The sequence below is a fragment of the Vicugna pacos genome, chromosome 10, assembly GCF_048564905.1.
Source record: "Vicugna pacos chromosome 10, VicPac4, whole genome shotgun sequence".
Lineage (NCBI taxonomy): Eukaryota > Metazoa > Chordata > Mammalia > Artiodactyla > Camelidae > Vicugna > Vicugna pacos.
The window spans coordinates 18573887-18591391 of NC_132996.1; the positions used below are offsets into that span (position 1 = coordinate 18573887).

The following is a 17505-nucleotide window of genomic DNA, read 5'->3' on the forward strand; positions in this document are numbered from 1 at the left end:
AAGGATCTTTTGGAGCTATCGAGCCCTGCCATGATTCATTCAACAGATTTCCCTGTTAAATTTCCAGCTAGTCTGTACCATCTGTAGCTTCCACAAACCAGTACTGCTAACTTAAGCTACCGCAGTGGTCAGTTTTTCTGATACTTACCACGAAAATCACTGATGTTTCTAACAACATTCCTGATTATGAGATTTTCTCACATGCTGCTCCAAATGAAGTTGGTCCCCTATGGCAGCAAAGCTTCTGGTCTTCATAGCTTTTCTTGCCTTGGTAGAACTCTTGCTCCCACAAAACTTGAGGGAGGGGATGAGTAAAAGCAGCCCCAGGTTAAAACACCACGGATTCTGGCTATTGTTAACTGAGATTCTTGAATCAAAGTTTTTTCAATTTTCTGTATGCCTTTGGTCAGTTTCCAGAGTCCAGAAATGGTTATTTTTGACAATTTTATTTTAAAGTTGTTCTTAGGGGAGAGGATTTTTCTGAGCACCCTACTTCACCATTTTGTAATAATGGGTAGTATAATAAACATTTAGCATGTCCCCAGTAATGTTCCAAATATTTTGCTTATTCTTTTTATTTATATTAATTCACTAATTCATTCAGTCTTCACAACCGTATGAGATTATGAACCCTATTTTCCAGATGAGGAGACTGGGTTAGAGATCTCATAGTTAGTAACTGGCAGAGTCGAACTCAGGCAATTTGGCTCTAGAGTGTAAGTAACCTTACAATTTCCATTTTTATCAGCTGGAGTATCTAGAGTATGTACTCTTGAGCACTGTGCTATACTTTGTACTTAATTTGAAACTCCTAACAACCTTATTGAAGTAAATATAAATAATACCTTATTTTACTGAGGAGGGAGTGAGGCTGTCTAACTTCTCTGAAGTCACAAAACTAATAACTGCCAGTTCAGGATTGGCATCCATGTCTGATTGAATTTAAGCCTGAATCTGGTAGCTAACACATTATCCAGTTAGTGCAAAACTAGATTCTCATCAAAACACCAACATTACTAGCTGAGCAATTTTGAGCCACTTGTTTATCATCTCTGAGCTATTTGCTTATCTATAAAATTGAGATATCAACCCACATAGAATGGTTATGAGGAACAAATAATAATGTATATGAAAATAGTGTGTTAATGATTAATACTTTTGTTAGCATAATTGGAAAAACATTACAAGTAAACAACTTGAAACCTTACAATTTCCATATTTTACCAACTGGCAGGGTGGCGGGTGGAGGGGTGGGGGGATGAAACAGCATTAATAATCAGCTCCATGTCATGATCCTAAAGTGCTTCAAGAAAAATGAAATAACATATAAAGCAGCAGAATGCTTTCCCTTAGCATCTGATGCAGAAAGATTGATCTGACCTTTTTTATAACAAGCAGACCAAAGCATTTTTCCAGAATCACAGAACTTAAAAAAAACTTTTTCATGTGATCTTGATAAAAGAGCAGATGAATTAACAGGGCAGTGTAGCTCTGTAGTTCTCTAAGGTTGTGAAGATAGTGATGTACTTTCGGAATCAGACGAAAGAGATCATATGAGCTAGCAAAGAAGGTGGAGATAGTCACTCAATAAATATTTGTTGATTGATGGATTGATGTTGAAGGCTGCTGAGAGTGTGACCTATATTCAGATGAAAAGGGAGACAGCTTATTGTTAGCAAGTTTTGAAGTAAAATGATTAGAGAGAAATTAAGACAGTTGACTCCTTTGGAAACTGACAATGGTAAGTAGGACTTTTGAATACAAAGGGATTTTTAAAGATTTATGGCAAAAAAAATCCCTTAATATAAGGTTCAATTGATTTGTTTCTTCAGTAGATATTAATGAAATGGCTAATATGGGCAAGTCATTACAACAGGTGCCACAGGAGAAAATATAATCTAAAATATAGTGCCTCATCTGAACAGTAAGACAGTCTATCAGGAAGATGAAGCACAGCTTGAGGAGCTGGACCCTGAGGAAGAGCACAAGCATGGTAAGAGCAGGACTATGCTGTGTACAACCAAGGAGAAAGCTTAGTGTTCTCACATTAGGCTGCCCTTGATTCAAACACTAGGTACTTCCATTCTTTCCTCTCTCCTTACAGCCACTTCTTCTTTAATTTTCTTCCACAAATTTGGATTGAACATACACTTCCCATCACTGAGTGATGAGAGGGATGAACAAGATACTCCTGGTTTCATGGTGCTTATGACTGTATAACTTCGGAGAAATTGCCTAACTTAGAAACTTGGCTTTCTCAATAGTGAAATTAATATTAAAAATGTTTAGCTCTCAGGATTATTTTAGTTATTAGGTCAGTTTATGATAGTGCCTGTCATGTAGTAGACACTCGGAAAACAACAGTCGTTGTAATACTAGTGCCCGTAGTAGTGTCATTATTGTTACTAGCTTGGGGTGGGGGTGATTTAGAGAATAGTGATGATTTTCAGAGGATTGATAAGAAAAACCTTTTTGACTTCATAGAAGAGATAGCCTTTGGCTGACAGAAATGGAAGCTTCCCACGTTCCCAAATAGAATCTGGCTCCATGAGGATGCAGGCTGTGTTTTGTTTACTACTGCCTCCCTAAGATCTAACGTAGTATCTGGAAAATTCTAGGCACTCAACAATATTTTCCTAAATTAATTAGGATTTTAATAAGCATAGATTAAATAAAGATATTTAGAGTGGAGTATAGGACATTAATAAAGATACTAAAGAGAAGAGGTGCTTTATTTAGGTTCAGTATAATTACTTGGCTGGAGTATGCTTTTGAAGATAAAATGTAGGGTCTGCCGCTAGACAGTTAGGTTGGTAACAGCTGGTGAATAGTCTAGAATGTTCTTTATGGATAAAGAAAATTTATTTAAAGCCACTTGTGCAGCAAAATTACATGATGTAAACATTGTATTTTAGAAAGATAAATGTCAAAGGATATGAAAAATCGATTGATACTGAAAAATGATAGAGGCAGAAATATTTTTAGGAAATTATATTGATGTTCTAAGAAAGTGATAGTTTAGGACTTAAAATAGGATGTTGGATAACAAATATAAAGGATGTATATGAAAAAGAGGATGCTCTTAACAGGTATATTGGGTAGGCTGCAGGAAATGATGGTTATAATTATGCAAGATGATTAATTCTATTTTAGACTCACTGAGACTGGAGTGATAGTAGGGCATTAACTCAGAAAATAAAAGTCGAGTGAGATGAGAACCCAGGTAAAGATTGTGCAACAATAAGGACAGGCTTTGTGAACGCCTGTATCTGCCAAGAAAAAAGGAAATGACATAATTGCTTGATTGAACAGTAGAGAAGAGACCAACAAGGATATCAGTCATGTGACAAAAGAAAACTGAGTGACACTCCAGATTGTCAAATGCTGCATAAAAACCAGGGAAGATGAAAGCTGGGGAAAGATCACTGTATTCCAGTGTGGATCTTTGTTGATCCTTAAGAGCTCAGTCTTGGTGTGGTGGTGGAACAGAAACAAGATTGCAGGGGTTTGAGGAGAAAAGTCAAAGATGAAGAAATGAATGACATTGATACTCTGCCTCATCCTGTTGTATTATATTATACTTGTGTTATACTCACATGGGAGAGAAAATATTCTTGGCTATCTGCTTGCACCATTATATTTGTGAAATCTTATTTTGTGGTTCATCACTCACTTTGTTTATGTTTTTCTGAATCTTTTGGGTATGTGCTTTGAGCTCTTGATTTTGTTGGATATTTGACTTGCAAGTAACCAGGGGGTTTGTATATGGGGTGGCCAGGTGAGGGAGGGGGATTGATGGGACAAAAACCTAGTGTCTCATAATGCCCTCTTAAACACTCAGTTGTGTTCTTAACGCCGTTTACTTGTCTCAGAGAGCGTGTTCAAGCTTATGGAATATTTAAACCTAAAGAACAAAATAGCCTGCACCAGGCTGAAGCCAAAACAGAGCATTAAAATCATCTGTTATTACACCATCCAACAAATGGTGCAAAGGAAGGGAACAAAGCTGGGAAGAAATGTCCCATTTCCAAACCAGAGGCAAGCCCTGTTCTGGACTTATTAAGTGACAATATTTTTCCTTTACAGAACTCTTTAATTGAGACAACTTTGTATATATAAAATGGCTTTTTTATATACATGTAAGAACTCGAAGCTATCTTCCTTGATCTCTCTTGACAGAAATACCAGGAAAAAATAATCACAATTTTACAAGTATTAAGAGCTACTTAATTTAAAAAAAATGTGGTTTCTAATTAAATTAAAAAACACACATAGTAATTATTAAGTCTGTGATCACTTTTCTAGCCACAAAGTTCTATGTGTCATAAAAGTCTTAATGACAAAGGCAGAGGAAATAACGAAACCAAAAGAAAATTGTTTAAGAATGGAACAGATCATAGGATACTGATTAATTTTTTCTGTACTTGGTAGAAGCTATGATTTAGCAGCTCACTGAACTCAGACGTTTGTCTAATTAGAATTCGCAGTTTAACTTGAAATCAGGGTTTACTGGTAGAACACATTCAGGTGAGTTGTAAGAATAGAATATAGAACTCTTAGCAAAAGAATCTTAACTAAGAATATCAAGTTATTTTTGTAGTTTGTGTTTATCAAAAGTAAGAAATTCTGACTATGATTATCTTCTTATAAATCTGTACATTTATAAGCCAGTCTCATTATAATTGAATAGTATTCCTAAAGTAATCAGATGTATACCTTAGATTAAAATAGATGCTCTATAAATCTTAAAAAGAACATCTTTTGCTTACTACTAAGTGTTTAAATAAACAATATTAACACACAAATGTGTATAATATATAACAGAGATGAGTTTTAACACTCTGTAAGTGACAGAACTGCTATTAGAATTCAGGCCTTTTGGATTCCACAATCTAAGCTTTTAATTTCTTTTAATATGAAGAGAGAACACAATGTTAAGCAGTGCAGGTAGTATAGAAGGGACATTATTAAATAAAGTGGTGGACAACTTACTGGTGTGCTACAAACCTCTAGGCTTTGTCTAATGATGCTCTCATCCTGATAAAAGCTTCCAGGCTGGTAGATTAACTTCCACTTTTTCAGTACTTGTTTTTCATCCATCCAGCAGAGATATTTAAAGTTAAATGTGATTTAAAAAAAAGAGAGAGAGATGAAGATAATCGACATCAATCTTCAGCTCTTTATTTGGGATTAAGATAGAGCAAAACTCCCTTGGGTTTTTTTCCTTTTTCAAAGAGGAAAGACTACCTTTTATTTCTACCAGAAGACTTGAGATCTTTAAGAAGAAATGGGGAAGGTTCTAATGGCACCATGGTTTAGTGAAGCTAGGGAGAGCAGGTGATACTGCCATCTAGTTTGCTCCCTGATTCTTTCCTTACAGATCAAGGAAAAGGGACATGACAGAGGTACAAGGAGGTTAGGGAGATACTAGCTGGCAGGATTATGGGTTGCTGACTGGGATCTTTGGAATAGAGAATAATAGAAGAATTCTTAGTAAAGTTTGATTGGGTGCACCTTTACCAAAGTGACAAAGTAAATATGATTTAAACGGTAGATGGAGGGAAAGCCCTGATAGAAGATCAGAGAAGGGAGAAACCTCAAAGATCATCTGTCTGCATGAGGAAATTATAGCACCATGACCTTCCCAGGGTTACCTAGCATGTTAGACCACGGAATCAAGACTATAATATAGGTCTTACGACTCTAAGCCAGTGCTCTCTCCAGCAGAGCACTCTGAAGAAGTGGCCCATGCTGTTCCCTCTGCCTTTGTAGGCTCATCTTTTTGCTACGTGTTCTGATGAGCATCTGCCCATGAACACATTCAGTGCATACCATCTCCTCTCTGAAGCCTTTTTTGACAACTTCCAAGTATAATCACCTGTTCCTTCCTCTGGGTCATCTCTGCAGCTGCTGTAATCTACAGACATCTACCATAGCAGCCATATCACTGAACTGCTTGTTTTCCTTCATTCGCCTCTCTCTGCTTTGATGGCAGGAGCCATATCTCATTCATTTCTGTACCTCTGGGATTTATCATACCTAGCACATGGTGGGTTCTCGGTTAAGTGTTAGAGTGTGTTTTAATTTTTGCATTCAGTATTTTAATTAGAAATTACCAGTGCATGTGTATAAGGAATTCCCTGAGATGGAGAGATAAATTCAAACCATATTTCATAGGAAAAGAGAGCAGTTATTAGAGGCTGCCTAATGCTTACTTAAAGATGGAGAAAAGTTCAATGACAGTGCAATTTTTGGAGTTCTCACATGACATGGTTCGAAAGATTCTTTTGGAGACAACTATGAAAAGGCTACAGTGGTGCAAAAAATGAGTAAGATAAAATCTGGATCCTCATAAAGATGGGGATATAAGGGATGCAATGAGAACAGCCTTAGGAATATGAGTGCCAATAGCAGAGCAATATGATGATCAAACTAGGAGAGAGTATTAAAAAGAAGACGCAAGAGTGAGTGGATGAAAGATTGGGAGAAAGTCCAGTTGAGGCGATATTCTGAGCAAAAGCCATACTGACCTGATTTGGGAGAGAAAGCTAAGATGATTCCTATTTGTACGGGAGTCTCTTAGGTGGATTCAGAAAGAGGTATTTGTGTTAAGGTGTAGTGTTTTTGTTTCCTTTGGATATATTCCCAGAAGTAGAACTGTTGGATCATATGGTAGTTCTATCTTTAATATTTTGAAAATCCTCCATACTGTTTTCCTCAGTGGCTGTTACCAGTTTACAGTCTCACTCACAGTGCCCAGGGGTTCCATTTTCTCCACATCCATGCCAGTATTTTTTATCTCTTGTCTTTTTGGCCATTCTAACAGGTGTGAGGTGATGATCATTGTGGTTTTAATTTGCATTTCCCTAATGACCAGTGATGCTGAACATCTTTTCATGACCTGTTGGCCTTTCACATGTCGTTTTTGGAGAAATGTCTGTTCAGGTCTTTGCCCCTTTTTTAACAGGGTTATTTGTTTTTGTGCTTGTTTTATTTTGGTTTTGCTATTGAATTGCGTGCATTCTTTATATATTTTTGGTATCGACCCTTTATCAGATAAATAGTTTGCAAATAGTTTTTCCCATTCCATAAGTTGTCTGTTTACTTTGTTGGTGGTTTCTTTTGCTGTGCAGAAAGTTTTTAATTCTGTTTTTATTTTGTTTCTTGTGCTTTAAATAGTATATCCAAAAAATCATTACCAAGACCCATGCCAAGGATTTTTATTCCTATGTATTCTTCTAGGAATGTTTTCAGGTCTTACATTAAAGTCTTTAATCTACTTTGAGTTAATTTTTGTGAGTGGTATAAGATATGGGTCCAGTTTCATCCTTTTACATGTGAATATTCAATTATCTCAGCACCATTTATTGAAAAGACTGTCTTTTCTCTATTGAGTATATTTGTCTCCTTTGTCAAATATTAGTTGACTGTATGCTTAGGTTTATTTCTGGCTCTTGATTCTGTTCCATTTGTTTTTTTTTTCTTCTGTCTGTTCTTATGCCACTACCATACTGCTTTGATGACTGTAGCTAATATAGCTTGAAATCAGAAAATGTGATGCCTCTAGCTTTTTTCTTCTTTCTCAGGATTTCTTTAGCTATTCAAGGACCTTTGTGGTTCCATATACATTTTAGGAGTGCTTTTTCTACTAACAAAAATTGCAGTTGGAATCTTTATAGGAATTACATTGAATCTATAGGTGGCTTTTGGTAGAATTGACAGAATGATTGGTCAGAATATGTCACTAATATTCTTTCAATCCATTGGGACTGAGAATGGGATACCTTTCCATTTATTTGTTTATTTGACTTAGCTCATCAATATTTTTCAGTTTTCAGACTAGAAACCTTTCACCTCCTTAGTTAAATTTATTTCTAAGTATTCTATTATTCTTAATACTGTTGTAAATGAGATCAATTTCTTTATTTCTTTTTTAGAAAATTTTTTGTTAGTGTATAGAAAGGCTACTGATTTTTGTATATTGTTTTTGTATCCTGTAGCTTTACTAAATTCATTGATTAGATCTAACAGCTTTTGGTTGAGTGTCTAGAATTTTGTATATATAAAATCATGTCATCTGCAAATAGAGATAATTTTAGTTCTTCCTTTATAATTCTGATACCTTTTTTTCTCACCTGACTGCTCTAGCTACAATCTCTAGTACTGTGTTGAATAGGAATGTTGAGAGTAGACACCCTTATCTTTCCTGATCTTAGAGGGAAAGCTTTCAGACTTTCACCACTGAGTATGATGTTAGTGGTGGGCTTGTCATATACAGCCTTTATTATGTTGAGATATGATCCTTCTATGTGTGATTTGTTGAGCTTTTTATCATGAATGGATGTTGAAGTTTCTAGTGCTTTTTCTGCATGCATTGAGGTGATCATATGATTCTTTTCTTTCATTCTGTAAATGTGTTGTATCATATTGATTGACTGTGTGTTGAATTATCCTTGTATTCCAGGGATAAATCCCACTTGATCATGATGAATGATCCTCTTATTGTGCTACTGAATTCAGCTTGCTAGTATTTTATGGAGTGTTTTTGCATCTATATTCATCAGGAATATTGGCCTATAGTTTTATTTTCTAGAAGCATCTTTTTCTGATTGTGGTATCATGGTAGTGCTGGCCTGCTAAAATGTGTTTGGGAATGTTCCCTCAATTTTGAGGGGGAAAGTTTGAGCAGGATTACTGTTAGTTCTTTTTTAAATGTTTGGTAAAATTCACCACTGAAGCCATCTGATCCTGGGTCCTGCTTTCTTGGGAGAATTTATATTACTAATTCAGTATTCTTACTAATAATTTCTCCTGGGTTGTCCAGTTTGTTGGCTTATAGTTGTTCACTAAAACTTCTTTATTATTTAAGATGTGTGCTAAGTATTTCACATAAGCTATCTAATTTAATCCCCATAATAACTATCTAAGGGAAGTACTTGGTGGTTCTGTTCTCCACTTGAGAATACTGTTTTTGAGATTAAGGAAATTACTCACATTCGTACATGTCATAAATATTGAAGCTAGGATTAAAATCTGATGGGTTTTTTTTTCACTCTGGAACCCATGTTCTTACCTACTGAGCATAAGAGCATGGACATAAGAGATTCAATTATAAAGAGCTTACAGCATCCTGACATGTTTACTGTAAAAGGTCCTCCAATAGGAGAGAGAGAGAAATGTTGGCAACGTATAAAGAAAGAGGAATGCAGATAAGTGTGTGTGTGTGTGTGTGTGTGTGTGTGTGTGTGTGTGTGTGTGTGTGTGTGTGTGTGTGTGTGTGTAGACCTGCTGTGGCATTTGATGATGGTTTTGACTCCGTGTAGTAAAAACTCCTGAGAAGAGCTAATCTCTGAGGTGAGGATGTCTAAGCTGGCAATGCTGAAAGGCTTGAGCCCCGTAGGAAATGCATCCTCATTAGTGACTAGAGTCTGAGAGCATCAGGTTTTACTTATCCAACAAATCTCATTTATTGATTCATAGATTTTTTTAAATTTCCTCATTAAAATAGTCACTATTCATCTGTGTGGTAGGTACTGTGTTAGATGCTACTACCACAGATAAAGCAGAATGACGTGGGCCAAGTCTAGTACTGGGAGTAGCAAGAAGCTGTGGAAACCAGATGCTCTGGACTCCATGATCGTCACATTTCTCCTAGCGTCCAGTGGCAACTTTATATGCTAAAATCATAAGATTGAGATGTCTTGTTTCCTACATTATAAACACTTGTAATTAAGAGCAGAATTAGTACATTATCTGTCATATCCTATGCTACTAATGAATCAAATTTTCATACACAACAAATTATAAATAGACCTGTACAGACTTTCTGTGTGGCAACAGTGGGGCTGTGACTCTCTAATCCATCTCTATATTTTGTATGTTAGGTATCACACTTTTGTAGGTTTTAATACATTTGTGTTTGGTGCCTCTTTAAGGACTGTATGTTTCTTGAGAATAGAGATCATATCTTAAGATCTTTATTTTCTCAGTACCCGTCATATCACTTGGCAAATCATGCACGCTCAATACTTGTTCATTAGGTGGAATTGTGTTCAGTCTTAAGAAGCCAACACTTTGATATTCCTGTTTCAGCACTTGTTTCAGTGTGTGACATGGGAATATATAAAAATTCATCTCACATTTTAGTATGTTGTTAGTTTTAATGAAATTACAAATGTGTCAAGGAACAAAAAAAAATCAAAGAAGTCATTACTTAAGATTCCAATTAAAGAATATTAAAACATGGAATGGTTCATATGTGTTATTCATGAAAAACCTCTTTTTAAGAGATAAAAATAGATCTCAAAATCAAATTATATTATCACCCAGGCAGGTGGTTACTATAGCACTAAAGGGGGAAAAAAAGGCAGCAAAATTATCTAGAGGCTGTTTGGGAGAGAAAAAAAATATGTAAAGCAGTCAAAGTTTATGAAATTAGAACTTTTAAATACCAAGTTTGAATCTGAGTGGGTTCTGCTCTTATCTAACATTCATAGGAGACCAGGAAGGCTACATGCCCAAAACAGTGCAGGACTATGTGCGGCGTCAATTTGATTTTCTAGCCACTATGGAAACCTACCAGCTGTCACTCCAGAACTATTGGATTGGGTTCAGAAAAATCAAGTAGCTGAAGAAGAACAGATTTCAAAACTGGGCAATTCCATCTACTTCATTGACCCTCCATGGCTACAAAACTGCCAGTCTTTTCACTCTTCTAGGTGGAGAGGAGACTGTAAGTGACGGTCAGGGCAGATGTGGAACAATGGAAACTCTATCCATGCAGCTGTACAGGCCCCAAACTATCAGGGGCGTAAAACATTACCAGGTTTCTTAAATATCCCAGGTAGTGTTACTGGTCAAGAACAACAGAAACAAAAATGTATTTGACAGAACTCTTTTCAGGAAAAAAGTTTTGTGCATTGAAAGGTATATAGTATACAGCTTAATTGGGGGTAGACTGGGGCCATTAAGTCAAGTTCAGACAATAAATTATCTTTAACCCGCCCCCCACCCAGAAGATTATGGGAGCCATTCATAACACAGTTTTGGGTTCTTTTTGTTTGCTTGCTTATTTTTTTGTTTTGGTTTTGTTGAATGAGAACTCAAAATTCCAGCTAGGTGGGAATTACTGTTCATACCTCTTGACTCTTTACCAGTCAGTAAGCAACCACTCTTCTAAGTAAATGCATGGAAAAAACTTAAGAAATACTGTATTGGTGTACTCATCTGAAAAGCTGCTAAATTTCACAGCCCACTCTTATGTACTTTTGTTTAAAATGGAGGCATTCTTAGTTCTTTCTATTTCTTTCTTTCCCCCAGGGGCTTTGCCAAGGGAGGCTGTAGGTTCTTGTCTTAGGGATCCTCACGCAGAACATAGATCATATTCTCCTAGTGATGAGACAATAGACACTAGAACCTCTTGAATGTCTTTTCTGAACTCTCACTCTGGCTCTTGTTATTCCATATTTTAAATGCTCCTCAACTAAATGTTGAAATATTGCTTCACCTACGCTAAAATCCTTTCACTCCTTGATAATTTCACTAAATCCTGTTGTAGTCATGAAATGCTTTCTTTTATTTATTTATTTTTTTTACTGAGTTATAGTCATTTTACAATGCTGTGTCAAATTCCAGTGTAGAGCACAATTTTTCAGTTATAGGTGAACATACAGATATTCATTGTCACATTTTTTTTTCACTGTGAGGTACCACAAGATCTTGTATATATTTCCCTGTACTATACAGTATAATCTTGTTTATCTATTCTGCATATGCCTGTCAGTATCTTAAAAAAAAAAAAAAGAACATAAATGCTTTCTTTTAAAAGTAAGGTTGCTTCCCAACCTGGGCGTCACCTTCCTTGCTTATATTGAGATCCTGGCTGCTGTTGAATTAGGCAAGTGACATTATTTTCTTAAGTTGAAAACTAAAGACCCATGAAGTAAATATAAGCCATCAGCAGTTCATCTAGTCGACTGGGGAACTTCTGAACACAAAGTAGGAATATGCATATATAATGCTTCTAGGATCTAACAGTCAGCATGTATGATCCAGAAATGTTAAGCAAAGATTTTAGTAGACCCTGACTATGCAGTGTATGTCACTAAAATATTCTTGACTGTTTAGCCCTTCCTAACAGAATTTTCCCCTCTGATATTTATTATCAGAGGCTTGTTTTCTTCTGTTTGAAGTTTTTTTTTTTTTTTCCCTCCCTAGTTGGCAACACTTTAATAATGTGAAGGGCTTCACTCTAGAGAAGCACTGAAGCAAAGAAAAGCTTTGTGGAGCCATACTGTGAGAATTAAAACACATCACATTAACTCAGCCTTCCCTTTCTGCCTTCCCTCTGTCAACTAAAGAAAGTGATGAAAAGGAAAAAGAAAAAAGAATTAATACGGAAACACACACTTACAGGGAGTTTGAGCTCTGTTTTGCATTTTTACGTGTGAAGAACAAAAAAAGTCTGTAAAGATGCTAAAGCTTAGTTCTAACATCATCAAGTCCTCTTCTCTGAGTCATTAACTTGCTGAAGCCCAGGAAATCAAATTTGGTTTAGGGCTGTTTGATAGTGTAGTAACACAGTAAAATGTGATTCACCAATTAGCTCAAGTAATTAGAAACTTGAAAACATGCTCTAAGTGGCTGATGGACACACACAAGTAAAGTCTGCTGTCATTCTTTATATTTGCTGATTATAGTTACAATTATATCTTCAGTTAATGATGCCATATACAAGTTTCTTATGGAAGAAAACCCACAAATGTCTGTGTTTATAAATCAGATAAATAAATTAATTACCTAGTTCAGTCATTCATTTCTTTCTTTCTTTTTTTTTTTTTTTCTCTTCATTAGTTCTTTTTTGCCAGGCTCTGTTAGGTATTAGAGCTCTCTGGCCCTTGCCTCTATAAAGCTCTCAATATGCAAGAATTATGTTTAAATTCTTCTAAAGAAGGAAAAGTAAACTAAAGTTTGAACACTACAAAAATTACGGCTTTATAGTTGAAAGTTAGTTTTTCTGGCTGATTTCTAAACGTTAATGATGTTGCCAAGACATACATAAGAAAAAAGAGACCCCTAATCCAAGAATTTTCTTGCCCAGTGGTTTTGCCCAGCTCCGAAGGACTCTGTGATAGATAAAACTGAGAACTGAATATTTGTTAGATTATTTTAAAGTAGCTCTTTATATACCCTGTATTCATGGCTGTTGAAATCTAAGGCATATGTTACCTGTTGCCTGGCTATATTTAAAGTATTTCTCTCTGGAAATTCAAATCAATTTAAAGGTTGATTGGATGCTTAAAATGGTTTCTCACTAGGAATTTCAGCTATGTCCTGGTTTGTTCTTTTCTCATTGTTACTGAAGTACATAGGCATGGTTACATGGTCCAGGGGTTCCCATCAAATATAACAAGAGGATAATGGGGATGAATTACCTGAGCTTGAGCCAATAAAGAAAAGACATTCCTTGTCTGACATGATCATTCTTAATGCTGTTTTATAGCAAAAAATGTCATATAGGTGTGCTGCCCTTACCACTGATTTTCTAAGGCCATATTTTAGTGTCTATTCATGGAATATGTAAAACATATTAAAAAATGTTTCCCTTGTAACTGTAACATCGCCCCTAAATGGTTCATTCCTTGTAAGCTCACAGTACCTATTTGGTACCATCTCCTCTCCCCGACAACATCACAAAATTCTAAGGGAAGCAATAAGCAGGGTTTTTTTGTAGAGTCTCACTAATATTTTAGAATAACTTCAATTAGATTTCATTTGGATGAAAACATACAATCACAAACATCAATAAAGCATGGTTTATTTATGGCCAGAATGAAATTTAACCTCCTAATGTTTTTTAAAATGCAGGTGTCTCTGACTCAAAATGTATTTAATCATTTCTCTCTCTCTCTCTTTTTTTCCTATTTATAGGTCAATGGGACAGAAATTGAATATGAGTTTGAAGAAATTACATTGGAGAGGGTAAGAAAACTCCAATAATCCAAAACCCCAATCTTGCATTCCACATTCTGCATCCTAATGGGTTGTCTTGTGAAAGTACGCAATTGTGTATTACACCCTAGACGTTTCCAGCAGGATTCACAATGAGAATATTAATGAAATGTTTGCAGTGGAAGGCATGGAGGCAAGCAGACCAAATCACAGAATGTTCAGTACGTAAATTGCGTTGCCAGGATTTGGAGAAATGAATGGGAAAGACAGAAATATTCAGTGAGCTGGTGCGATGCTTGTTTCCTATTGTTTTCATTATGAATGTTTGGCTATACATTTTAAGATACGTTACAAAATATTTTCATTTATGTGATACTGATACGATCTTCATCACTACCATACCATGCATTTTTTAAGTTTAAAAAAAAAAAGTGATGGATTTTAAAACTTCCCCCATAGAGAAAAACATACCAATCCTGCAGAGCTCTGCAAGTATGTTAAGGTCTTGGCAAGGCTTTGACAAATTAGGGAAATTCTAAAATAAAGATATTTTACAAAACAGTAAAAGAAAGGCCAAAGATCACCTGGGAAAAAAGTAACTAAAAAGTATTAACAGAACATTCATCAAAAAAGAAAAGGCCAATAACAAAAAGCAGTTACCTAATTATTAAACAAGGAAAACAATGGTGCTAAACAGCTTTTGTCCACCCAGTTGGCAAAACATTTAAGAGGAAGGTTCATAGTCAGTGCCATTGAGTGGGCCTGGAAATCAGTTCAGCCATAAAAGAACAATTTGGAAACATGAATTAAAAGCTTTAAAATGGACACCATTTTTGACTTAGAAATTATACTTAGAGAAACGTACAAGTATACAATAGGTGTTCATATTGGTATTGTTCATGATAGTAAATACTAGAAAAGACAAGTGTTTAATAATATATTATTGTATGTCTACATACCAGCAAATTATACTGAGTTACATTATAATAGTATTTTAGAAAAGTGTTTAATTTCAAGGATAGAATGTGTAACTAGACTGTATTATTAAATTTAAAAATTAAAAATTAAATACCACTTAAAATGGTATTCAAATATAATCCAATAAATACAAATAAGGCTTTATATATGCTTGATACCTATTAACATAGTATACATTCATGGATATTTATATAAGACCTGGAATGATATGCACCAAAATGTGGTAAGTGGTTAACTCTTGTTAAGGATTTTGGGGTAAATTATAGTTACTTCTTTTCGGCTGTATTTATTTCCTAAACCTTCCATAATAAACATGTAATACATCTATAATAAGAAATAAAAATGTAAGTATTTTTCCTAAGCTATCATTTAAGCATGGATTCAGACTCTAGATCCACATTTAAATTTATTTTTCCTATTCTGTTTACTGATTATCCACTTTGCTGAGTCAGGGAATTTCTCATTTTCAGCCCAATTTTTTATTGTGAATGGTTTTTAAAGGAAATTTACATTAAAAGTTAAGTGTTTGACAGATGGGTTCTCTAAAACTTCCAGGGTGAACTTTGATAAAGATTTTAATGGTACGCTAAATGGAAAAAAGTGAGGCTTATGGAAGGTTAGCCCAAGTGAGAAAAGAGAAGACATTTCTCCTTCTAAACTCCTAATCTTCTGAAATTGGCTAAATAAATTGTGGGATGCGGTGCAAAATGAAAATGTGAGGCCCTTGTTTAAAAGCTAGTAAGAATTAAATTTGGCAACAGCAGGAGCCTTCTTAACCTAGGACCTTGTTAGATTACACGATCTCACACTTAGGAGGCCAACCTCTCTCTCCCTGAACCCCACACACATTTATGTATTGACTGTTACACCCTTTAGTTACCCTGGTTCTATAGATCAAAAGCAGTTAGAAGCTAACATTAGTGTGAGGTAGAACATTCTGTAGGAGTCAGACAGTTGTGGCCTCCAGTGTGTCTTCTGATACTTGCTTCATGATCTAGCATGTCATCTCACTGCCCTTACTTCTGGCCCTAGGATTGCCGATCATACTCTGAACCTTGTCATTGCCATTAACTGTACCTCCTCTAAAATGTCTATGTCAAACATTATCTTCTTTGAACACCACCTCCTCTCTGTCCTTATCATTTATTCTAGTACCCTCTCCAAAAATTCTTTCCCCCCATTGGGACCTTGGGTCATTGATTTCACCATTTGTCTCCTGTTTCCACCCTTCTTTATGTCCTCCCTTGCCTCCTCCCCTAGCATACGTTCCCTGGTCCATCACTCTAATTCTCTTCCTCATATACTCAACATTTTGATTTCTTCTCTCTCTCTCTCTCTCTTTTTTTCTTTTTTTTGGTGTGTGTGTATATTTATGTGTTCATCCAGGAAAAATCTTAGCCCTTATTCATCTACCCTACAGCTTCCTACTTACTCCAAGCCAGCACCTGGGCAACTGAACGTGGCTAGTCATCTTACTTTAAATTTATAACTATTGATTTCAAACGAACCCTCAACAGACTCCAGCAGTTCTTGTAAATGTCTTTAGAAAAATCGTTCTCTCATTCTCTGGGGCAACAATTTCACATCTCATTTGCTCTTCTCAAATCTCAAGCACCCCGTCCCTCATCCTCACTCTCAGCTGTTGATCTCTCTTCATATGTCCTTGGGAAAATCCAAGCAATCAAATGGAAACCACCTTACTTTCCTACCACCAGGTCCACCAGTGTGCTCTCGCTGTTACAGTGAAGGAATTTTCCCGGATTCTTTCTAAGGCCAGCTCGGCACTTGTGACCTGGGCTCTTGTCCATTTAAGGATTTTGCTCCTGCACTTTTCTCATCTCGTGCAGTATCAGTTTCTCTCCGGCTTTTTCCTGGATAAATTTAATAGAGACATGATGTAATATCTCTCATCTTTAAAGAAAAAAATGTCCCCTGACCCAGTGTTCTCCTCCCATTATTGCCTCATTATTGTGCTTAACCAAAAATTTAGGAAAATTGTCTGTTTCCATCAACTCCGCTTTAGTACCTCATTTTCTTATTTTAACCTATTTCATGTTTTCATCCCCACAGTAGTCCTAAAACCGTCCCTATCAAAGTCACAGCAGGTTCCATCTTGCTAAATACTGGCATCAGTTCTCAGTCCTGACTGACTGCTCAGCAGCATTTCATGCAGCTGTCACTGCCTCCTTCCTCAAAGATGTTAATTTCTTGGCTTCCGGAATAAAACGCTCTTCTGTTTATTTACCATGTCATCATCGGTGCCCTTTCTTAGTCTCCTTGCTGGCTCCTCCTCTAAATGTTGGAAGCTTCCTCAAACCCAGTGCACAGACCTCTTTTTAATTTCTCCTCATTCCCTAGGTGATCTCATCCAGACCCACGGCTTTAAATACCAACTATCAACTGATGATTCCCAAATCTGAAGTCATGACCTCTCTTTTGCATTCCAAATGTGTACAGCAAGCTGTCCAGTTGGCATCTCTCCTGAACATAAGGAAGGTCTTCTAAACTTAGTATATTCCTAACAGAAGGCATGATTTCCCTGCACTCCCTACCCTCAGGGCCAGAGCTGCTTCTACC

General features: G+C 36.1%; 1 protein-coding gene across 11 annotated transcripts in view; it reads left to right on the forward strand.

The window, feature by feature from the left end:
- DLG2 (discs large MAGUK scaffold protein 2) overlaps positions 1–17505 on the forward strand; it is a 1735130-nt gene that overhangs the window by 1128260 nt on the left and 589365 nt on the right. For all 11 annotated transcript variants that reach the window (XM_072969091.1, XM_072969075.1, XM_006197467.4 and 8 more), the window contains one exon: positions 13930–13980. In XM_072969091.1, the coding sequence (XP_072825192.1) occupies positions 13930–13980 (51 nt within the window). The remainder of the gene's footprint in view (positions 1–13929; positions 13981–17505) is intronic.